The sequence below is a fragment of the Primulina eburnea genome, chromosome 7, assembly GCF_022965805.1.
Source record: "Primulina eburnea isolate SZY01 chromosome 7, ASM2296580v1, whole genome shotgun sequence".
Taxonomy (NCBI): domain Eukaryota; kingdom Viridiplantae; phylum Streptophyta; class Magnoliopsida; order Lamiales; family Gesneriaceae; genus Primulina; species Primulina eburnea.
Window position 1 is genome coordinate 4176582 of NC_133107.1, and position 25814 is coordinate 4202395.

At 33.8% G+C, this 25814-nt stretch overlaps 4 protein-coding genes across 6 annotated transcripts; 1 reads left to right on the forward strand and 3 right to left on the reverse strand.

Moving 5' to 3' along the window:
• Positions 1-21: 21 nt before the first annotated feature.
• Positions 22-3303, reverse strand: LOC140836761 (uncharacterized). The gene is made up of 3 exons (XM_073202515.1): positions 2813-3303; positions 2004-2422; positions 22-692 (listed from the first exon to the last, which is right to left on the reverse strand). The coding sequence occupies exons 1-3, from the start codon at positions 2975-2977 to the stop codon at positions 254-256; spliced, it is 1023 nt and encodes a 340-aa protein (XP_073058616.1). The 5' UTR covers positions 2978-3303; the 3' UTR covers positions 22-253.
• A 431-nt stretch (positions 3304-3734) lies between these two features.
• On the reverse strand, positions 3735-7947 carry LOC140836762 (MACPF domain-containing protein NSL1-like). The gene is made up of 7 exons (XM_073202516.1): positions 7463-7947; positions 6221-6459; positions 5650-5854; positions 5247-5330; positions 4981-5164; positions 4696-4862; positions 3735-4616 (listed from the first exon to the last, which is right to left on the reverse strand). The coding sequence occupies exons 1-7, from the start codon at positions 7739-7741 to the stop codon at positions 3927-3929; spliced, it is 1848 nt and encodes a 615-aa protein (XP_073058617.1). The 5' UTR covers positions 7742-7947; the 3' UTR covers positions 3735-3926.
• Positions 7948-16028: 8081 nt separating this feature from the next.
• LOC140836023 (ethylene-responsive transcription factor 11-like) lies at positions 16029-17717 on the forward strand. Of its 3 annotated transcripts, none has more exons than XM_073201437.1 (2): positions 16029-16751; positions 17447-17503. In XM_073201437.1, the coding sequence occupies exons 1-2, from the start codon at positions 16119-16121 to the stop codon at positions 17486-17488; spliced, it is 675 nt and encodes a 224-aa protein (XP_073057538.1). In that variant the 5' UTR covers positions 16029-16118; the 3' UTR covers positions 17489-17503. The 3 variants fall into 3 exon arrangements, with proteins under 3 accessions (XP_073057538.1, XP_073057539.1, XP_073057541.1); XM_073201438.1 differs by lacking the exon at positions 17447-17503 and adding an exon at positions 17520-17717 and having other exon boundaries at positions 16033-16751; XM_073201440.1 differs by lacking the exon at positions 17447-17503 and having other exon boundaries at positions 16035-16964.
• Positions 17718-21132: 3415 nt separating this feature from the next.
• Positions 21133-21588, reverse strand: LOC140837398 (ethylene-responsive transcription factor 12-like). Its single transcript, XM_073203534.1, has one exon. The coding sequence runs from the start codon at positions 21586-21588 to the stop codon at positions 21133-21135; it is 456 nt and encodes a 151-aa protein (XP_073059635.1).
• Positions 21589-25814: the final 4226 nt, after the last annotated feature.

Consider the following 25814-nt stretch of genomic DNA (forward strand, 5'->3'; position numbering starts at 1 on the left):
TTTTGAAAGAGAGGCGAGGGATGAAAGAAAAGTTTTTTCTTTTTTCATACTTTATAATTGTAATTAAAATTTTAAGTGTGTGTGGCCACTATGTTGCTCCGATCACAAGGTATATTCCTTGGCTTTTATACTCTCTATCTACAAAGCATAATCAGGGTCTATAAGGTGCAACCGCTAGCAGTTACACAAGAAAATATACAACAATAGATCACACCTAGTGCAAAAAATTAAAAAGTTAAAAAAGAACAGAGAATTAAGGAGAAAGTAGTTTCTTGATTCCAGATTTCTGTTCGGCTGTCAACCTAGACGGAAACTTTATGTTGAATTTGATCCTCAGATTGCCCCTTTTTGTGGGTTCTTTAGGAATTGGCATTCCTTCACGAGGTACCACCTCTTCATAACTTGGATGAATCACATTGTTAATAGGTATGGTCAAATTCCTACCGTCCAATGTTGTTAAGTGAACAGTGTAACCTGTTAATGCTTCTGCAAGCGATATTTTCTGTGTCGTGACAAGGTCGTTACCATCTCTAGTGAAAACGCCGTGTGGGTTCTCATCTATTATGAATACTAAATCCGAAGGAATGACATTTGGCTGTTCATTTCCTTTCTCTGGAAATGTAATCTTTGTTCCCTTCTTCCAGCCAGGTTTAATGTCAATGGTCAGAATCTCTTGCACTGGTAAAGTCTTCCTGTATAAAGAGAAAAATAAACATTCAGAATACCAACGAGGAGTGAATGAAAAAATATTTCTGGAAAAATGCTAAGAACAATTAAAGATCTGTCAATTTTTACATGCTGGCAAGTAAGTTGTAAGGGGCTTCATATAACAGACTGTATTTTGCATTTTCCTTTTCAGGTACGATAAAACATACAATTTATTGCAATTCATGGCAATTCATGGGGGTATACCCGACTTATCACAAGTTCCAAGTAACTTAAGAGCTTGAGTTATCCCTGGTGTTATCTGATTTTTTTTTAAATTACATTGGAGGTGAGGTTTTTTGCTTTGACCTGGATTCGAACTCATATATCTCCTCTATTGGGGGAATGACAGTCTTATAACATTGCACTATAATCTGATGTTACGAAGTAGTGCAACGACTAAACGAAAGGCTTGGAGAAAATGTTTCTTTATGACAATCAGGGATTTTTTTACATCTCGTAAGCCGGCTAGATTGCCAAAAGGCTAAACAACTTCCTCAAAAGGATAGTGCAACGACTAACCGACTTGGAGAAAATATTTATTTATGACATTCTTATAAAATTGCTTGGCAGTACTCTAATGACTAAATTGGTTTTCGAGACATCAAACATTGTGGATGCTATCAAATCTACTAGTCTCACACCCACTGTTCATACTTTAGAATGCCAGGACAAAACTCAATGTATAACCAACTGGTTTTCAATGTTCCCTCTATCCTGCTTTAAGGCAAATATTATTTTAAAACACGTTCCTTCCAACTAAGATGTCATAAAATAGAATTTTGTTACGGCTCGGGATTGGGGGATCTAGTGGATTGGGCCAAAACAGTCTTGAGGAATTTAAAAGCCTCCAATATTGAAGGTTTAAGAAAATATAGGGTGTGGCGGTCGTGCAAGGGGACAAATAGGAGAGCAGTTCAAACGACGAATTTAGTAGTAACTGTAGTGGTCACTAGCACTGCTAGGGTAAAGAGAAAACAGTCAGTATATTTTTCCCTGCTCTTGTGACCATCTTCTCCAGAAGAAATTTGGTCATTGGTCCAATTGTTTGTCCTCTTTCTTTTACTGATTATATTTGGAAGAAGACTTAAGCTTCTATCAAACTTATATTGGAACTCACTGCGCTTCCCCCTTGACTCTGGTAGCTCGATTCATTTATTTATTATAAATAAATATAAGGCGACGTATATTTACAGACCAATAATGTCTGTACAAAAACAAGAGAAGGAGCAAAAACGTAAATAATGACATAACATGACAAACTGAGAAGCATAAGCAATTAATAGAAAATAACATACCCACTAGCATCAGCTATCTCTCGAGAGATTTTCATTTTTCTCGTAGATCCTTTGTATAGCTCTTCTAAGCTGCAAGCCAACGTCTGCTCAATTGGAGGAGCCTTTCTTGGACCTGAGCTCATTGGTCTGCTTTCTCCTCCGAATGAACTAAACATATGGTCCCCAAACAGGGAATTAGAAAACCTCAGACCACCCCTCATTCCATTACCACTTCCCATGCCACCAAATGGACTTGATGAGCCAAAAAACTCTGCAAAAATGTCATTGGCATTTCTAGGATTGAATCTAAACATATTTGGATCCGGTTGAAAAAACGTTGCACCACCAGGTCCAGCAGCATCAGGCGGCGGCATTTGGCCTTTTAGGCCTTCTTCCCCATACTGATCATAAATTTGCCTCTTCTGGGAATCACTGAGAACCTGAAGGAAAAATCTAATATTAATGATGAAACTTTAAAATAGTTGCAAAAATACATGGAATCTTTACAAGCAATTACAACAGTAAAGCAAATGAATAAAAAAAGGTAGATATTCCAGAAGGAACCCACAGATCTATAATAACCAAATTAATCTCAGTCCCCAAACCCTTTCAGTACCTCTGTAAACGCAAAATTTGAATGTCCGTGATCAACCCCAATATAATGATATTATCGTATTCTCCTTCCACCAAACGGAAATCGAGCATCGAGATCAAAATGCGAAAACATATGCGGTAATTGATCGTGATGGGTAGTAATAGCAGGTTCGGATTTTGATCAAGAATCGAGGAATCCCAATATTCATGTAAATACACCAGAAATTAATCCATACCTCATATGCTTCAGAAATCTCTTTGAATTTAGCCTCAGCCGCCTTCTTATCGTTAGGGTTCTTATCGGGGTGCCATTTCATCGCCAGCTTTCGATAAGATTTCTTCAAATCATCATCGGTTGCATTCCTGTCCACCTGTAAAACCTTATAGTAATCCACACCCATCGCAAACCCTTATTTTCCCCTCTAAAACTCCAATGAAAAAAATATCCGATCAGATCAAGCAAAGGAAAATCTTACAAATCTAAGAACTAATGATTGATTTGTCGAAAATATCGAAAATATCCGATCCGATCAAAAAAGGAAAATCTTACAAATCTAAGAACTAATGATTGATTTGTCGAAGAAATCGTGTGAAAGATTGTTTAATATTGAAAAGGAAGGGAGAGGGGATATAGACGAGTAGAGGAGATGGATCTGGAAATAGCGGTGGCCGACGGTTGAAGGATCTCGAACATTCTAGATTCCAGTTTTATTACCTACATCCTTCCAATTTTAACAAACTGTGTTTTTTTTGGAGTTCCAAATATATAATCCTGTTTTTTATATTTTAAAGTATTTTTTTTAATATTAATGTTCATTTGTTATCTAAATTTGGAAAACTTGTAATATTTTATGAATGAATTTAAATAATAAAATAAAAGGTTTGTTTAAATAATCTCTATGTTTTTAAATATATGAGTTTTTTGTGAGATGATTTCACGGACTTTATTCGTTGAACTGATAAGCCTGTCCATTTTTACAATAAAAAAAAATAGTATTTTTGATATAAAAAATAATAATTTTTCATGAGTGACTAAAATAGAAGATATGTCTCACAAAATTGACTCATAACATCGTCTCACAAGAATTTGTGCTCTATTAAACACATTTCTAATTTGTATAGCGATTGCTCTTGGTGTTGGAAATTACATTAACCACAATTGCAAAAAGACGTGAATTGTATGAACAAAGATCGTAGTAGACATGCCATTGAAAAACGAATTTACAATTTAAACCATCGTACACAAAAACAAATTCAACCGTTTCATAATACTTATTCAAATAATATGCATGCATACCATGTACAAAAACATGCACCACCAACTTAGTTTCGATATACTTATCGTTTCCCTCACATCAACGAAGAGTCATCTGACAAAATAGTAAGCAGAGAATATTTCACCTTGATCCTTATCATCCCTCCCTCAACACATAGCTTCGCGCCACTGACAACCCAACACCCTGGTAGATCTTCTGGGCCTCTCACCATTTCTTTCGTGTCGATAAAATGTGACATTCTGGGGGCTCGTGCAGGCAAAGGCGGGCCTCCCGGATAAACGGCCGAATTTAAATCCACCTTTGTTGGCTTCTCAGGTGGCTTCAGAGTAGTACTAAATGGTGTGCTCATCAACATTGAGATCAATCCTGATTTCTTGGATGAACTAGTGGGTCCATCCCATTCTGATCTACGGATTTTAGCCAATGCCGCCATTGAGAATCCAAGCCTTAGGAAAAGAACCTTTTTCATGCTAATACTCTTGACCTCAAACCAGGCCATTGTCACGATTGAGGCCGAGTCATCTATGAGTGCTCCTTGATGCTCGACTGGAGCTGTGCATATGTGTGAGAAGATGCTCCATTTGACTGGTTCATAATATGCTCGGTGTGTTGAGTCATCGACGGGCTTATAGCTATGATCGTGTGAAAGGTGAAGAGACTGAGGAAGAGATGATAAATGCTGCAGATGGATAGCAAGGTGATTGCTCCTCCTTCCTTCCAAGTACAAGCGAATTCCAGTCACTGGCCGATTGACAGTATCAACCTGCATATGATTTTAGTCGGGAATAGTTGGATGGAAATATGAATAGCTAGTCCATAAAAAATCAGAAATGAGAATTCACCTTTACGGTATTCACATATAGCTTAGGACCCAATAATGTTAATTGAAGAGATGGAGACGATTTTTTCCTGCGGCGAGGTCCAAGAGGAAGATCATTGTAAGCTGGAGCCCATTGCCTAGGCAATTGATATTCAAAAAATTGAGCAAGTTCCTCTAATGATGGTTTATCTGCGCAAAAATAAGCTCATCAGACACAAGCTTGTGATTTCCAGGTTTCACTATCAACATTTGAAAGAGAAACTCTCGAAGTACTAACATTTTATATCTTGGTGAGAGAGTACTTACAATCGTAGGTATAGATTAATTGCGTGACTTAAAAATCCACTGCCTGGAACACCACTTAAAAGAGATGCAATAGGCACAAATGACATCGATATAACATCAGGAGATTGTGATACGGTTGAGAGCCACTCATTGTGACTTTGGCCACGATCCAAACCTCCCCTTCTGATATGAACACTCAACAGATCCTGCTCAATAAAAAATCGGATAATTTTCATTGCAAGAAAGCAATTTTTTTGATGTAAGATAAGGAGCTGATAGAGGACTCACATCATTTTTTGAATGAGAAACAGCAGGTGGTCTCAGTGTATTTGGAAATGGTAGCTGAAGATTCCAGACTCCAGTTTGTTCAAACTGTGAGCAAAAGATATTTTGAAGCAGAATAGATTAGAAACTAGTGGAGTGATTGGTTTTCAAGTTTCTCGAAATGTAGGATTTGATTTTTTTAATTGTCAATATTCACATGCCACCTCGATATTCAAACCATGCCTCGAGTCATTTTATGGAAAATTATTAAGTAAACATAGAAAATATATTTTTTAAATACCGTATGCATTATTGTATGCTAGCATTACTAAATATTTGTTCGTAAAATTGATTCAAACTTCTGTATGGCCATCGAAAACTGGACTGAAATGTGGTAATGAGGTGTTGATTCTAATTTTGCTATTACCTTTGGCTTTCCTAATGAAATATGAGGGTTCTGTGTCGCCTTTATATTTCCATCTTCAGAGAATCTTTCATCGGCTAACTGCTTCAACAATGTTTGCACTTCAGTTGCCTGAAGGTTTGAATTTTGAAGCTGCTTTATATGAATAACGTCTTTCCCTCCCATTTTAACTCCAACAATAACATGAGTTCCATATTTATCAATAAACCTGTCAAATCATATCGTTCATACAAAGTTATTATATATTTAAATCAAGTTGTTAAGATGCTTTAAGAGAATAAACAGTTCGTAGTATACAAAAATCAGGACATAGTTTTAATAGTTCATCAAGTCCTTTAACAGCCTTATATCCATCCACTTTTACATAGAATTCACAGCGTGAAATTTGACAGACATCAGTCACTGTAATAGGATGCGACCAAGAAATGTTAGAAGTTTTATATTAAGAAAAATTGTCACATGCTGTAAACTGACATGAAGATCACAGGCAGAGTGGGTTAATTGCCCATAAAGGATTTTTGTTATCAAGGCTTTGCCACATAAAATGGAATGAGCTTCGAGCTAGGGATCTTACTCAGTAAGAGCAGCAGGATCCCATGTAGGTGGCACTTCCTTTTTCACTTGATCAGAGAGCATTATATGAGTTTTTGCAAACTCAATTGTATAAAGGCTAATCAGCCAACCATCAAAAGCTAGAATTTTTGAAGTTGACGCATCCTTCTGCCAGCACCCCTTGAACCCGAACATTGCATTGAACAGACCCGTAGGTATTTTACCAGATAAAGCTAATTCCTGGTTAAATTGCTCTGACATCTGAAAATATAAGTTCTAAATAGATTAAGTTCTTGAAACTTGTGGATTGAAGTTGTGAAGGTTATAATCTCACTAAGATAGCAAGCAACTTCTATCAAATTATATGCTTATTGGAAGCTCCCCACGAGCATTAAAAATATGTCCACCCTATTAACGTAAGAAGTGCAGATGAAATAGATGGTTTTCAATAATAAATTTCATATTTTTATATTAACATCCTACTTCTGATTCGTGTACCAAGAACAAAGCAATCTCTCAGCTGGATCAGCAACTTCAACTCAAATATGTAGCCAGCCAATTTATACCAATAATGTAATAGTTGAATAGTTCTACTCGAATGCTGAGAAACACTTTCCTGATGACCAAATACTGGGCAATGACTAATATATCTCAAAAATCAGCTCTAAAACATCAAATAGTCAAAAAAAAAAAAAGGCTCATCACATGGATGAGATTGACTGAAAATCCAATCAATCAGCATTTTCACGCAGAGATGCTCAGAGTTGACTTTCAGCTCAGAAACTGCAAATCAACTCTCTGTGTGAATAAAGAACTGGATTTCATACTTAAGCGACAATTCATCGGAGGCAGAGACCCCGTGATTTCAGACAGATGGGTTTTGTGAGACTCTTAAACAAGCTAAGAAAAATGAAGGCGAACATGAATTATGCGATAATTTTCAATCTTGTTCCCTACTCATTAGTTGTCGTCTATCTGGCGTCTTGACATGATAAATCATAACATATCTTGCTTTCCCACTACGAGAGCAGTTGATAAGTAATTTTCAAGAAATATAAGGCCATTTCATGGTCGACCCTGGCATTCAACTTCTAAACTATAGCGAGATTGTACATTCTTCTGGCCCAGCCTTGGAGCATTATTAAAAGATAAAGCCACCAAATTACAAAACAACCGATTTTCAAAACTCATACAACATTTCAATTTTCACCGAAGGATCTAAATCTAAAAATAAACAAAATTCTACGAGGATATATAAGCTAACCTGATTGAAGGGGAGTGCGTCGGAGCGAAACCTGGTGCGCTCGCCTTTGTCGCACTTGATGGAAGCGGGGACGTTTGGGACGACGACGTTGCCGGGCACCACGAGGTCCTTCTTCCGGTCCCGCTGCATCTCGATCAGACCCAACGATGATGGACCGGGTTTACACGCCGATAACCGAATATCCGAAGTCAGATCGTAGCCGAACCCAATGACAGACACCGCCTTCTCCGCCGCCGTCTGAGGGTCCATCCTAACACTGGTGTTGAAATTATACGCCATGGAATCAAGATCATTCAGATTCTTGGCGGGTTTTCCCAAAGGAAAATAATTTTGACGGAGAGTATAATATCCAATCTTGAGATGAATATAAAAAGCTTGGAGCCAAGCTTCGTTGAGTAGTCAACGAGTGTATCGTATGCTTGCTCATCTGAGGGGACGAAGCACGAAGGTGATTTTGTCAATGATTGGTTTGGTGCATTGCACATTTACTACTCGGTTCTCTTAATATCATTTTCATATAATATTCTCAAAACATAAAAAAAATTTAATATATTTTTTCATTCGATCAAACTAAATTTTTTCTCTCCATTTTCTTTATATATATTTTTTTACAATAATCTCTTATTTCAAATGATATTAACATAATATAATTTTATTGTTTGACCAAATACCCCCAGGAATTAACGTAATGAATCGAAATCAAAGTATCGGTCTTTTAACGTGAATCATAATTAATATAATCGAGTAAAATATTATATATATTTTTAAAAAAAAATAGTTAGTTGGAAAATATTTATAAAAGTAATAAAATTTATCTACCAAAGTGAGAGATCATTAAAATAATTTTCTAAAAAAGCATATAATTGTGAAAATAAGGATTCATTTTCTCGAGTGGTATATGCTATTGTCAAAATTTACCTCGATTCTTTAAAGTATTAGATTTTTTTTCATATAATTGATGTAGTTGTAAAATGAGTGAATATTATATATATACACACAAATGGTTTTAATATATTATATTTTTTTGGTGAATAAAGCTATTATTATTAGAGAAAAGAAGAAAGAAATAACATTTTTTTTAACTATGAAACTTGTAGTCATTATTTTTTGATATGTATTAAGTAAATCATCGTACTAACGTAGTAGTTGGTAAATAACGTTAATCATTAACTTGTATTCGATAAACTCTGTGTGACGTTCTCGTCCTAAAAAATATTGTAGAAAGAATCAAACTTCAAAGTATTGATCAATAGTTCAATTATTCCACGTAGAAGAAATCTTTATTGGATGGACATGGATATCGTTCAGTCTTGTAGGAAAATTATACAGGACGTAAGAAGATTTATGTAAAAAAAAATACAAAAGATTGTGTCAACGATTTAAAAGGCTTAAAATGAATTGTTTTGTGTTGATTACGTGGTGAATTTCTATATTTGTGCAATTTCCTTTTCGTGTGGGGAGAGGTGACAGACTACTACAGAGGGTTTGAAACGTTGACTTTGACTGCTGATGTGATTGGTTTCGTATGTGAAAGCTTCCTCATTTTTGGCGGCGGCAGACCCATTCTCCTCTCATGATTTGGCCTTTATAAAATAGTAGTTTTATTTAAATTTATTTACAAAATAAATCTCATCTTTTTCTTTCTTTTTTTTTTTTAAAAAAATACCATCTTGATGGAAATTTTGGGAGACACCATTTAAGGTGAATGTGCATGTTGAATGTCGAATCGGTCCAAGACAAAATTGGCTACCTAGTTCAGTTAATAGTTTTCAATTACATTGACTCCATTAGTAGCATTTTTTTCGCTTGGATCTATCTTTTATCATAATAATTATTGATAATTATCAAGAGATATCTGGAATAACGATCGCTGAATTGAAATGAAATGTCGGAATAATGTTTTTCAGGGGAAAAAAAGATGAATATAAAGGAATGAGCATCGATTTGTATTGTGAAAAGGTTTAAATTTTTCCAACGATTACAAAATAATCCAATTTTGGAGAGATCATTTTCATGTGACTAATGTCTACAATACGATTTTAGATTATTACAGAGTGGGACATACAATTAAAAAGTGAAGTGAAATATTTTCATGTCAACATTTTTTACGATGAGCTCGTCGCACAAAATTTGTCCATTTTGCTTTACTTGACTAGAGTAATTTGTAAGCTATTTTATTAGCTTGAAATGCATCGAAAGATCGAAAGATAATGGTTGCAAACTCTCGTAATATTAAAAAAAATGAGAAAAAAGACGTGAAGTGTGAATTATATATGTTGAATCTTAACTTGAAATAAGAGATGTTGAGGTGATTTTTTATTTTGTTTTAAAAAGAAAAACAAGAAGAGAGATTTTAGGTTAGTATCCCAACAAAATGAAACACTGAATCGTCTAATGAATATAGCTAGAAATAAAAACAGGAGAAAAAATATTTACAATAACTATATTTGATATTTAAAATACATCTTTTTTTTCAAAACTAATATTTTTCATAAAAAAAAATCCATCCAAAAACAAGATTGTTTGCTCAAAATTTTTGTATGGGCGCACCAAGTGTCATATGATCATACCAATTGGAAAAAGAAATAAAAATCTAAATTCTAAAAATAAGAACGACGTGAATCTCGATTTAGACGTTAAGATGCTGAAAAATTAATATTTAAATGAATGAAATAAAGAAGATCGAGTTCGCAAACGACATTATAATTTACTATGTCATTTCGAATAGAAATAAACATGTTTACAATAAAAAAAAATTACAAAAAAGTTCGAGGATCATTACATAACTTCTAATAACAATCAAAGAAAATTGAAACTACAGTTGCTGGAAAATGAAAAACTTAATACTGGAAATAGAGAAATATGAAATTGACAGAACATTTTTCTCGGAAATGCAGAGTTGACTTGTTGATGGTGATTGAGTGGTCCTCCTCCTACGCATTTCTCCCTTGTCTTGTATCCCCATTGGTTAAAAAAAGAACTTCTCCCGTCTGTTACACATGTGATGGCCCAAAGCCTATTTTCTTTCTACCTTCAAAATTGGCAGTAGACTTCAAATTATTTCGGTTTTACATTGGATCAATACAATTGAACCGATGAATTTGAAATTTATGATTTTAAATCTATGATAATAATTCTATTGATTTGTTTTCGAACGATGGATTTGGAATGACATTTGTTTTTTTAGTGTATTTCAGATTCATCAATTAAAATTACATCTATATAGATTAGCTAAATGGTGGATTTCAAATCTACTCGACAATTTTTTTAAAAAAGTAACAATCAAATATATGAATTACAAATTCATGACTTCAAATCATTCCATCAAGCAGAACTTTTAAAAAGATTTTGGTCCGAGATTTCGAACTAACACGGCGGCTTTGAGTGATCACTATCATTTCACAACTATGAAGCAAGAGTACACAAACCGGCATCGGTGTTTCCACCATACCCGATCAAGTAATAAAAGTTTCTAAAAATAATATTGGATACCGTTCGAAAATTATAATAATAGGTACAACGTTAGGTATTAATTTTTTTTTTCTTTAAAATAATATGGTCATATTCATTGTGATTAAACAATATAATGGTTTCTTTTCGCAGACATGAGAACGAATATAGTTAAAGACAAATTTGTATGCAAATACAAATCTTTGTGATTGAAAGGACAGTCTTATATATTTATAGTTTTTTTAAGAGTTAATGTCATTTCGTGAAGATTAAGTTTCGTATGAGACAATCTTATTTAAATATATTTGTTAGACGATTTCATAGATTCAGATTAACTAGATCCAGACCTACAGTCAAAAGTAATTATTTTGATATAAAAAAATATTTTTCCATAAATCGAGTCGGGTCGAAAATTAGTCTTACAAATTTGACCTGGTTGATAAACTCATTAAGAGTTTTTGCGTTTTATATGTGAGGTGTTTAATTTAGCATATATTGATGAATATTATATATTAGCGTGGATTAATGATCTGACTTGCATTCTTTCATAAACGTACAACCGAGATCTTGTGATATGATGCTCTTAATCAGATGAATTCGATCATTTTGCTTTAATCTTGCCATTTAGTTGGGATTTCTTCATGAAAATCCACATTCTTATCGCTCACCGCTTCGATCTGATATATCTAATTGCAATCCAACGATTTCGATTTTGTCTGTAGGTGAATGTCCATGTATATATATTTCCTATCCGATCCCCAGATTGTAATACAAAGGTTATTATGGATAGCTCCAAAAACTGTCTCTAATTCAATCCAACAGTGTCAGAGATTTGGTAGTACCTAGCCAGCAATCAACTCCACAATATCATGCCGTTTGGATGCTCATTGGACAACATCATCTCATCTCTAGGTACCTCCTTCCCACTGCTACATTGATCATTGAGTCACTCCGTTCATCTAATTAGAAGTTAATTAAGTTCGTCATGAATTAGATTTGAAGAGTGGTGATACCCTCGGGTCATGGATGACCCGAGACAGTAAATGAATATCTCGGATCATGGTAAGTTTGCAGAAGGAGCTCATAAGTAGCCGGGCAGATGAGTGCTCGGGGCGTCATTTACCCGGGCAAACAGAGGCCCGAGCTCTCGGACGAATTCCTGGGTGATGACTCTCTACCCGAGATGCTTTGGTAATTGTACTGCATTCGAGTGCGAAAGCAGGTGATATCTTATCTCGATAAAAGTACTTGTTAGAATCGTTCTGATTTGACTATATAGAAAGGACAGATCAGCGTGACAAGAACTTGATATTAGGTGGCTATAACTGGTAAGTAAACACTGAAAACAAGACAATCATTATCGTCCTCACTATAAATAACATGTTTGGTTTGCATTAAATTCATTCACACATATAACATTTATTTCTCTGTAAAACTACAATGATTTTCTTCATTCTCCATCTGCTAACTTAAGCATCGTAGTGACCACGCCGGACACCTTCCGACGTCCATTGATGTGTTTGTTTTCCTGTTTTCAGGACATAATTGCATCTTAATTTTGGGGAGATATCCTCGATTTATCTTCATTCCTATAAATAACCAACTCGGTGGATTGTTCGACCTAGCTCACTCTATCCACCTGGATCACATCAAAGAGTATTAAAATAAAGTTCTACCGGAAATATTCCGACTAATCAAAGGAATCACCCGATCGGACTAAAGAGCTGAATGGGGATTGGAGTACTCCGCCGGCCGCCATTGGTCTAAAGGCGGACGACACATTGGATTTGGTGAGGCATCAGAAGCAGGTCTGAAGGCAAAGGTTTTTGGAAGTGGATGCGGTTCTTTGAGGCTCTGAACTTATTCACACTCGGCCTATTTGTATATGGCCGTAGAAACAGACTTAGGACCTCGATTGTGACAAGAATTCACTTGAACAAATTAAAGAGGTCTCTCATACTAATAGAGTTGGATACATATTATGTACATTTATTTATTTTTCTAATCACGTACGTAAGACATTGTCTGTATCCAAATGTGAACAAATTATCAATATACATATGATATTCACACTTTTTCAATAGGTCTCAAGAATAAATGTTACGAGAGAGACACATGCGTGGAGATGGGCGACCAAACATGTATAATCTCCAGTCTTAATTCTAGAAAATATCAACAAAAATTTGAAAATAGTTAAACGCACGTTTATCATGGATGTAATAATGGAAACTAAAGGTTTGAACTGAAATCACGTGACTCCGAATAATATGTCGTATTTGGTCCAGTTCTTTGAAAACGCATAATTTATCGTACGTAGCGGTCAATTCATGTAAGCATCTACCGTATGTGATTTATATACACACAATATGTGAAGTATAATTTCAAGATTACGAAATTTATCAACTGTGTTGCAATAAATCATATAAAATGAATAAATTTTTTGTACGTCATCATGTAATAAATTAAAATATATTTATGATATTTTGCCCATTTAACACGTGAATATAAAAAGAAAGAAATGAAGAGGACAGTTACTTGAAAAAAAAAATTATTAAGAGGAGAGGTGACAAACCACCTCCTGCTCCAAAAAATGATCGAATATTCAGATAGTTCAAAATACTGAGGTATTGGGAAATAGCCAAAGTAGTTGAATAAGAAGATCACTGTGAATGTAGCCTTTGGTATTGTATATTGTGTTGAATTTTCTATTATATTTCTATAGTTTGAACTCATATATATTATTCACACATCTATCTATATATACTCACAAAATATGATTTCCGATCCTGCTCTCTCTTAATAATAGTTAAAGTAAATCCATGATTTTTTTTATCTACTCATAAATAAATTGTATTAAAATAAAATAAAAAAATTAACAAACGACCTTGAATTGATGCTAGTTGGTCAAACACTAGAAACACTTGACGTGTTTGATTAACATTGGGAGTTGGAGCTCCACCGAAATTAAAATCATTTGATTAGTATTTTAATCTTTATTTTATTTTGCCATGGAAAATAGCAAATATTTTAGGTTATAAGAGATGTCTATATCAATATCTTATCAATATTTTGTTTTTTATCTATATTTTTGGATTAACAGTACATGTGTTAGATTAGTGCTGAAATAAGTGACCTCCTGATAAGTTCTTGTATATCAAGTTGGTGACGTTATGCCACTTGATTGATTGGATAAGTGGACCGTAAAAGAATAAAGACATATCTTAACGGATAATATTGTCTCATCAAGAGACATGGCTAACAGTATGAAAATATTAAAATAATGTCTAAGGGATGTGAGACAACACAATAAATAAACACACACATCTTTAGATTCATGTGCCTTAACAACTCAACCCGACCCATTAACACCCAAGTAGGTGTATTATATATTGCCACAAGTATAAAGAAATAAAATTACGTCTTGGCTAACGACTATATATTTTGGCTTAATGGTTAGCACTTGATCCCGACAATTGTTATCATATATAGTGAGGTCATGATTTAAAATCTCCCAAGAAACATATTTTATACTTCTGGAGGAAAAATGTTGGGTTAAGCTTGCATGAGTGAAAGTAGTACTAAGATGGATGACATCTTGAGAAGTTCTCGTCGCCAAACTGCTGACGTTGTGCCGTTTGATCTGGTTGGCTAGATGAGTTTTAAAAAAACGATGCTAAATTTTAACGAATAATATTGTCTATATTGTGGACAAGGTTAATGTTATGAAAATGGTAAAACAGATATAAGGATATGAGATAGAACGAGCAGATAAACATGTACTTCTTTGGACTCATGAACCTAACAGACTAACTCATTAACACTCAAGTATGTGCACTCCTCGCTACCATAATTATAAAAAAATTATATCTTAACTAATAATTATAGTTTTTGATATAGTGATAAACATTTTATCCGAACATGGATAAAAAATGACTTAAACGCAATTATAAAAAGAGAATTTGATGGTAACTTTAAACTTGTACTTGTTTGTTTATTTGTTTATTGGGTACTATACCTCTTAATAACTAAAAAATTATGAGAAATTTTATATGTAAAACGATAGTAATACGTATGATTACACATTGGTTTTAATATTACAAAACAATCTCAAATTTAATTTTGAAGTTAAAGTACATTTAAAATAGTTTTGTAATATTAAATCATTATGTAACGGTGTATGCAATCTTTATTATATATATAACATAAATATAAATTTATATCTCGCAGGTTTTTAAATCAAATCCTGGTAACACCTGGGCATACGCTATTTTTTTTTTTTAAAAAAAAAAACCGTGTCTTACTTTGCATTTGAGATGTTTCTGTTGATTAATTCTACAAACTAAAAAAAGTATACAGTTCATCCAAATTTAGAAACCTGAACCATGTATGTTTGCATTTAGATTGATTAATTTAAGGGATGCATATCAAATGATAATTATGTGATGTATTTCACTTATGCGATGTATTCAAAATACATCATAATTATTACTGAAACTACACAAATTGATTTAAAATCCTTTTACAATTGTCGATCAAAGCAAGTCAATGAATTTTCATAATTCATCGATACAAATGAAATCTAAGAGTATTATTGCTTCCAAATTAACAACAATGTACGGTAAAGAAAAATTATATGGATTGCAAATGATTTTACGAATAATTTCTATATAATGACAGTCAAATATGAATTTGACTATTATGTTGTGCATTTTTTTTTATTATATTGCGCAAAAGGGAGTATAATTTTGGGTCTCGAGACATCTTCTCTTTATTGGAAGATCAGTGTCACTAAGACAAAGACATGTGACACAATTATGTTGTGCATTTGATGTATTCCATTTCTTTGATTTTCGTAACGATGCCTCATTGCCTACAATTAGGTGCAATCAATAGTGCAAATCTTAACAAAGAAATTATTCATAAATTAATTAAACTTGAAGTTTTTTGTTGTTTAAACGAGATTATCTATTCTAATAAGTAATTTTCAACCCCGTTTAAGCAGGAATATATTGAATAGGGAGAAAAAAAAATTATAGACCCAGCCAACATGTAATTTTTATGGCAGTCACGCCGCCCCCAACATAGACAACTCGTTCACACTCCCCCACGTAATCCCAACCCCACCATCTATATATTCGATACCCCCCTTCCTAAAAACTACCCGCGCACTAAAGCTACTGATTATACATCACTATTACTGCATGTGATGGCGGCGGAGGGGCGGCTCTACGGTGGTGAATTGCATTTTCGTGGGGTCAGGAAGAGGCCGTGGGGAAGATACGCGGCGGAGATTAGGGATCCGGGGAAGAAGTCCCGTGTGTGGCTTGGAACATTCGACACGGCGGAGGAGGCAGCAAGGGCGTATGATAAAGCCGCCCGCGAGTTCCGAGGTCATAAGGCTAAAACTAATTTTCCTCATGCAGATACGGTGGATGTAAAGAAAACCGACCATTTTCCGAACAATAGGAGCCAAAGCCAGAGCAGCACCGTCGAGTCTTGTAGCCTGGTGTCTTACACCCGAACGGCTGTGGCATCCGATTCCTTCTCTTTGGAACTTACTCTTGGACAGCCTCCTCTCAGAAATCCTGTCCAAAATCATCACAAATTCCTTCCGGCCCTCACTTCCGCAGGATTTTTAGCATATAACACAGAGGAGAAGACCACGATGCTCCACCTTCGCCCAGAATCGCGCGAAAAAATTGCAGATCTTATGAACCAAATGCGACCAGGCGGCGGTAACCAGAGTGAGTCGGATTCATCATCAGCGGTCTTCGACCAAACGCCGCCAAAATCACCACGCGGAGAAGGCATCAATCTTGATCTGAACCTTCCTCCTCCGGTAAATCTCTGACTTTGCCGGTGGGTTTTAGTTTCATATATATATTTTAGATGTTAAAAGTTTTCTTAAAGTTGATAATTCCCTAGTGGCCATCCACTTTTCTGATGACGTAAATGCTGCTGTAGATACATTTTATTGGAAAAATCATGATACAGTGGATAGAGTCCTACTGTTTCTTGTTTGAGTTGTATAATTTTTAAAATTTTAATTTTTATACAGTAATTTTTTTCCACTAAATTATTAAATTCATCTAATATAATTTATTGGACATCAAATCTATTTCATGTAATATATGTGAGAAAAATAAAATTTATATTACGCAAATTAAAATATACATAAACAAAAATTAAAAAAACGAATGTCTCATTATTTATTTTTCAATGTGAATTTTTATCACATTAGTTTTAATTTGAGATCTATTATCTTGTGATAAAATCGATTTCAATTAAATCATATTCGATAGATATAAGAATTTCGAACAAAAAAATATCAAAACCAAAAAAAATCGAAGCTACTCTATAAAACCAAAATTTGATAAATTATATGAATAAAAAATAATAGACTGGCTTAGTATCCATTTTAAATTTACGTCCTAATATTTTTCTACATGCAAAAAATTATAATATTTTTATTACCATGAAATTAAATAATTAGATATTTACCCTGAAGTTTTTTTTTTTTTTTTTTTGAAATAGATATTTACCCTGAAGTTACGGTGGAATAAATGGAAGATCTGACCTTTTCTCTTCAATTATGGGTGCGTGGCAGGGAACCGGGGGGCAAATTCGGTGGTTTTGATTATTGCACGTGTGGGGCCATGTCAGTACGGACATATTCGAGCTACAATAGTACATACGAATTACGATGGCTTTATATATTAATGTACCCTGCCGCGTCCGTATGTGCAAGAAATTAGTATTGTAAGGATCATATAATTTTTTAATTAACGTGATATATTAAAAAATATAATTTCCTTTTCTAAAAAAATAAATTAAATTGAATGATTATTTTGAACGATACAATACAATATTTCCTGTAATTAATTGTTTCTTTATAACAACTTGAAGTCTTTGTTTTAGCAAATTAGGATATAATACTCACTGTTATTAAAGTGGGCAATATATATAATATATAAAAATATATATAATTTCTTATTATATTTGTCAAATTTATTTATTTAAACTTATTTAAACATTATATATATATGATTCAATATTAGAAATAATAAAAAGTCCATTTTTCAAAATAATCTTTACACTATTTTAAAAAAGGAAAAAAAAAATAAAAAGATAATGAAAGCTATGTAACGGCAAATGACAGGGCGGCTGCTTTATGAGCCACCCAACTTTCGAGTGGATATTTTTTGTGCCTCCTGAGGTGACAAGCTAATTCTCCCTCCGTTGAAATTACCCGCGATTCACTTCAACTAATGTTTTACTAAATAAATTAAAAATTGATTTTTTGTGTGACGGTTTCATGAATTTTTGTTTGTGAGACATATCAACTATATCGATATTCACAATAAAAAGTAATAATCTTAGCATAAAAAATAATAATTTTTCATCGATGACTCAAATAAGAGATCTGTCACACACAAGTTTTTTCATAAATGAATTGGTTCTTTTTTCCCCCCTAAAAAAATGATCTGTATTCATATCATTTACCGAATAATTATTTTCTTTGATTTATGTTCTTAATTATTTAAATCCCAAAAAATAATAATAAATAATTAACCATCTCTGAACATAATAAACGCTGGGAATACGTTGCATAATTTATAAAATGCATAATAAAATAATATTAATTTTATAAATAATGTTAAGATAAAAGGCAGCTGGCAGCAATGAGGCCTCCATAGTTGCCGACGTTATTCTATTGCAAAAAAAAGTGGCCCATTTTGATTCTCCATATCTCGAACAACCACGTAGGACCTATTCTTGTTCCATTTTCTTTCAACATTTGCTGCTTGTCTCTCTTAAAAAGTCTTCGTCTTTCTCTTTTTTAAATAAATACCATCCATATTGTTTTCAGGAGGCACTACGTTACCGTATCTATAATGTGTAATTTCCGTCCAGGTTCAAGCAAATTACATTTAGTTTAATAAGATAAGATTTACTATCATCGGTATCTATAATCTACATCTTAATAAGAATTTAGCAAAAATTTGTGTGAGACGGCCTCACAAGTCGTATTTTGTGAGACAGATCTCTTATTTGAGTCATCCATGAAAAAATATTATTTTTTATGCTAAGAGTATTAATTTTTATTATAAATATCGGTAGCATTGACTCGTCTCACAGATAAAATTCGTGAGATCGTTTCACACGAGACATACTCTTAGAATTTTATATTTCTTAAAAAAAAATCAGATTTGATTCTTATAGGATAACTAAACTGAACCTGAACGAAACAATAAAAATATCAATTAATGCAAAGTTAAAATAAAAATGTTTATTTTGCATTTTAAGTGTAGTACGTGATAATAACAAAAATAATCATCTAAGTTTGTTTATTTGTGTTAAGTGAGTCTGAGATCGTCTTACGAATTTTAATCTGTGAGACGGATCAACCCTATTAATATTCACAATAAAAAATAACCTAAAAAGTAATATTTTTTCATGAATGACCTAAATAAGAGATATGTCTCACAAATACGATCTGTGAGATCGTTTCACACAAATTTTTGTCATTTAGATTTTGGTATCATAAGGATTTTGGTTATATAATTTATGTTGTGTTTTGATTTTTTATTTTTTTTAAATGGAGTGCTTACGTCTCGTCGTATATGTCAGTATTTTCTGACACCTATTCATTATTCTATGATAATACATAAATAATTTTTTAGTGTTTCGTCTTCACTCAATAAAAAAATAAAAACAAAAAAAATAATCTAACTAACAAAACCAAAGCACAAAACTAAACATTAGTATACATTTAAAAAGGTGAATAAATACATTATGAGTTATGCATAAAAAGCCAACGATATTTAATGTTTATAATATTATGTTCGATCCCAATTATAAAACAATTTCACAGAACATAAATTTTTGTGAAGGGTACTAAAAATTCAAATTAGGGAATAAATAATTCATTGGATTCCATAATTTATGATCCTTCCAGGCGCAAATAAACTCTATATTTTCTGGAAAAAATTATATTTTCCAAATGATAAAAAAAAAAACTGGAGGATTTTATGCAACAAAAAAATAAAAATAAAGAGACGAAATTGTAGGGGGTCAAATCACTCAAAGCCCCACGTGAAATCTCACCCTGATGCATCCAAATGGAAATCCAAAGCAATGAATATACTGTTTTCTTACAAAATATCGTGTGCTGGAAAAGCAGAGACGGAAAGTACCTCGATATTGCAGAATCTCGCAATATTCCCCACATTTTGATCTCCATATCCTGTTTCCTTTATCAGTGAAATAATCATAATCTTTAAATTGCTTCCATTCAACCAACTTTGCAAAAAGTAAATGTATAAAAATTGCTACTGTTTTAAAATTTAAAGATAGACTAGCATTTAATTATGTCAAGATGCAAAGATAAAGCGAGAAAAAACACGGATTAAAGGCAAAGCTTGAAAAAAAATGTTTTGATTCCGGGAAAAATAAGAAAAAGAGGGTGATTTTTTTAGATGAGATTTTTTATTTATTTTTATTATTATTATTTTTATAAAACTTTATAAAAGTACTTTTTTCAGGAAATTGACCTTCAATCTCCAACCGTCGATTTTTTTGTGTTCAATCTCTGGGTACTTTTTTAGTACCACATTTCCACGTGAAGTAAACCACATTTCCACATGAAATGTATCACATTTTGTATGACATAGTACCACAATTTTGTGGTTAAGGAGTGAACCAAATAAATATTTTGATTGAAAATTTTTCACCAACCTCCCTTACTTTTTTTATTTTTTATAAAATTTTTAATATATCACATTTTGACCAAATTAACCTATCGGATAAATATAAGAAATTAAATTATAATTTTAAGTTTTACAAAACATATGTTTTTTTTTTTCAAACAAATTAAAATTATAATGTTTCACACACAGAAGACGAGCACCGAGATTCTGCTAAAAAGTTAGTAGTGTGTGTAATAAATTTTTTCCTTAAAAAACATAATTTAAATCCAGTTAAACACTTGAGATGCACGAACCCAAACACTATTTGCAGAAAAAGATCATCAACGGACAAGAAAGAAAACAATGGCGTCATCCGGGATAACAGAACACAACTCCGATGGTTTGATTCGATTCTAATAACTGATACTAATCCAAGAAAATCAGTTTGTCAGAAGCTCAAAGCATTAACACACAAATGCTAAAAAAACTCCGATCGACGGAAGAAAGCAGGCAAAGGCAGCGAAAAAATGGCTACTTCCACAGAGATGGAGGTTCGTTCAAATCTATCGACAACCCGCGTGTAACAACCCCAAGATATTGTGGAGAACCGTCTCCCTTCTCCGGAGGAGTCACGGTTCCAGACGCCGTGCGTCCTCCATTCCCCTGAGAGGACACATCTCGGAGCACACTAGGGCGGATGACGTCGTTAATCATACCTCTGTCGTACGGGGACACCCATCGGTTGTCCGAGTTAAGACTGAGGTCTAACGAGAGTCCCGACGAGCTGGTCGCGGGAAAGTTAGTCTTTGCTTTGGCACCGCGAAGAGATCTAGCGGCGTCGTCGTATGCCAGAGCCGCCTCCTCAGGAGTATCGAAAGTGCCCAACCAGACACGGGTTTTCTTCCAGGGATCACGTATCTCCGCCGCGTAACGTCCCCATGGACGCTTTCTAACTCCCCTGTAGTGGGCTTCGCGCGTCGAAGCCATGAATAAGAGTGGCAAAATTTAGAGAGAAAACGACTAGGGAAACATTATGAGTTGCTGAGGTTAAGGAGGACACATAAAGCTATCAGCGTTATGCGTCGCAGTAGCGTGTAAAGGTGGAGAGGCCCCAGATAGCCTCTCGTAAACGTCGGCACAAACAGCTCCCTTAAATACACACATAACTGCGGAATTACTCTTTGCCTCGAGACTAGGTCTTTATGCGTGCCAACACTCTCATTTTGACTAAATTTGGCTTCCCATTTAAGTCCCCAAATTTTATTTTTAAAAGTATATGGAATTTAAATTAATTAAGAGTAGCTTTCTTCTCAAATGGTATCAAAGTTATTCTAATCAAAAGAGAATTTATTATGACTTGAGACAATAGACATTGATTGGTACAGCAAGGTTTCTTAAATGGCCGCATGTATAATATGCAAGAAAAGGGGGGTCGTGAAAGAGAATTTATGAATGCCGGTCGGTGGTAGGTCAAACAGAAAATCTGCACCGGGCTTCATTCTTCTTTCGATATTCTTTGCTTTTAGAATGATTTAATTTCATATATTCTCTTGATTGGATAAGTCCTCTAATACATTGTACGTGTCCCTTAATTTCTGGATACCGAACCACCAAAGTTCACATTTCATTTGGTACAGTAAAGTTGTGTTTTGATCTATAAATATGAGACGACAAATTTTGAATCTTATTTGAATAAACAAATTTAAAATGAATTTAAAATTTACTTCGTATCAGTTTATGTAATTTCAATAGTAACGGTGATGATTTCAAATATATTTAATATTTCACTATCATGAGTTCGGATAGCATTTATTTCTTGCAAATGGATTCTCATAAAACTAATGTTGGATTCGGCTTTGTTATTATGATAGAATGCTTCCATTGATCAGTTCTTCAACCTGCACAATAGATGGATAATCAAACCTTAAGATGCTAAAAATTGGATTATGATGATATTAAGATGAATCGGGCGTGAAATACGTGAACAATCTATCGGATGATGAAGATAATTTTGTGTTTAGGAAATTTAAGTAAGGATAATGGCTTCAATCAAGACATGTAAACAATGAGAGGAACTCGTGCAGCTTAAACAAAATGTATATGCGAGTGTCCGAGTACTCGTGACATAATCCATGGCAATAATTACAAATGCATGAAATATGGACAATGATGAAAACGCACTTGAAGCTAGCTCCATGCAAGAGCCTTCCTCCGAATGCAGCTGGAACATTTCCTTTTGAAGAGTTGCTATTGAGGTTTCTGTATGAGGAAGGTACAATTTAGTTTATGACTATGTTCTCATGTAATATGCACATGAGATGTTAAATTTCTTCTGTAACGAGGTTAACTGTCCAAGGCTTTCAGGAATGGATCCATTGAAAAAGTTGAAAGAGAGATCCCTGTATCATAAATACCAAGCTCAATCCACTTATCAGTTGGATCTCACATATTTTATTATGGTTATTAGGATATTTGATAGAACAAAAATTACAAACCGAAATACATTCATTGACATTTTTAGACATATTATTGACCGAACAGTTTGTTTTACTTATTTCACTTAGTAAGTGTAGTTTTCTTGTAACAAATTTTTGAAATTTTCAATTCGAGAAAATTTAAGAAACAGGTGGGGGTAACATTTATAACAGACTAATAAAGTGGACTTTAATGTAGACCCTTTATTCCACCCAAGAGACCAATAAAAAGATTTGAAAAAAATGTGATTACAGGAATTGACGGCTGCATGGATTAATGAGCCACCAATGGAGACTTGCTACCCCGACCCTTTCACACTGTCTTTCATTTTATACTACAATCTTGTATTTGTTGATACAAGTATAACTCTTGTATACCCAAGGGGTGGTTGCTGCTCTCAAAGACTCAAATATGGATTAATTCAAACCAAATTCGATACAAAAATATCAGAATTTTCGAGTTCGAGTCCAAGTCAAGCTCGAATATAACTAATTTGATTATTAAAATGTTCTTTTTACTCGACTCGATGTATTTTGTTTGCATCCATATACACCATGCACACATAAATGATACCATCAGGGACGGATCCAGGAATAAGAGTTGGGGGGGCTTGAACTCAATATGATAAGTTATATATTATTAAAAAAAATTTACATTAGATGAATTAACATCATTCAGGAAAAGAAAACAATAGAAACAATATGCCTTATTTGTTGAAGGCGAATACTCCAACCAATAAAATTTCTGAAACCATTTTTTCTGAAAACGACGATTCTGGCTTCCAAATTTTGTACCTGGATACTCCAACATATCTGGTTGATAAGGCCCCATATTTAGATATGAACGTCTTAATACATCTCGTACATTAACATGATATTCACATATGTGTTTTCATTTTCCCGGATCTCGTTCAATAAAAGTAGACGAAGACTGATGATCGTCTCTAGGAGAGGAACATGAAGGAATTTGGATATTGGGAAATAGAAGACTTTCACTGGATTGATGTTGCATTGTAAGGACCGTAGGAATTGAAGTATCTTCACTAGCTTGACGATCTCTCTTTTTAAAGAAAGAGGATATCAATGTTTTTTCTTTCTTTGCAGCAGATTGATGTTCCATTTTGAAATAGTTCAAGTTATAATCCTAAACAAGAATAAAATAATTATTAAACAAATAAACAAGTAATAGTCAATCAACAACTCAACAACAAATAATCAAGAAACCACAAATCACGCACAGAGAAGCTATAAAAAACAAAATAAAAAATATATAGCCGATTCTTACCTAGATTGTTGCTTTGCCGATGAGCAATTCGATTTCTTCGGGAGTCCGCAATTCTATTCTGCCGCTAAAAGGCTTGGGACTTGGGAGACAAAATTTGTAGAATTGAGGTGGGGCAGATCAGAGGATATGAGATGAATTTGGTCTCATCCTTGTAAATGGACGGGACTTGATTGGACTGAGACATTGATGTACGACGGTTTTTGAAACAACCGTCGCTATTAGTGACGGTTTTTCAAAAAACTGTCGCTAATAGCGACTGTTTGAATTAAAACCGTCGCCAATCCACATCGGCGACGGTTATACTAAACCGTCGCAATCAGCACCGTCGCTAAAAAAAAAGTGGGCAGTACAGCCCTAGAGTAAATCCTTCTCTGGATACCATATATAACATATTTTAGACCATCCATACTTGTTTTAATATGATAATTCTTGTCCACCTAATGATACACGTCCACGTTTTCTTTTCTTTTTTCGCATTTCTCTATAAGAACATATGTACAGTATTGTTATATTATCTAATGACAAAAACTTATGTGAGACGGTCTCACGGATCGAATTTGTGAGACGGATCTCTTATTTGGGTCATCCATGTAAAAGTATAATTTTTTATGCTAAGAGTATTATTTTTTATTGTGAATATGTGTAGGGTTGACCCGTCTCACAGATTAATATCCATGAGACGGTCTCACATGAGACACTCTTATTTAATTGAAAAAATCATTCCCTGTTGCGTATTTTAGCGTATGAACATCTTTTACATAATATGATTGTGTTTGTAAAGGAAACGTTTCCATAATTTCGAGTAGTTCTGAAAAAAGTTATGATATGTTTATTTAGGATTTTGGTTTTTTATATTGACAAATTTCAGTTTTAGTAAAATATATTTTAAGAGTGAGTCTTATGTGAGAGCGTCTCACGGATCATACTCTGTGAGACGGGTCAACCCTACTCATATTCACAATAAAAAATAATATTCTTAGCATAAAAAGTAATACTTTTTCATGGACGATCCAAATAAGAGATTCGTCTCACAAATACGATCCGTGAGACCGTCTCATACAAGTTTTTATCATATTTTAATTTACATATTTAGATGTCATATCACCAACACGATGACACCGTGGTAGCTTCACATGGGAAAAAAATAAAACAAAAATAAATAAATATCAAACTAAAACTAATTTCTGATAACGTAGATAGTCAGACGCAAAATGATAAAAATACAAAGAACGAAATTTTGCGTAGTTTTAAGCAACAAGATATCGTACTCATAGACAATATACAATAGTTCTGATATAAAAATAATATAGGCAGTTAAAAAAAACAACGGGGCCACCCGGTCCAGGATCCACCTAATCTTGAGAGATGTGCTAGATATTTGGGCCAGTTTCATTTTTACCGCTGAGATTAATGGGCCGAAATCTGGTGTTTAATGCTTGGAACTTTAAAAGTAC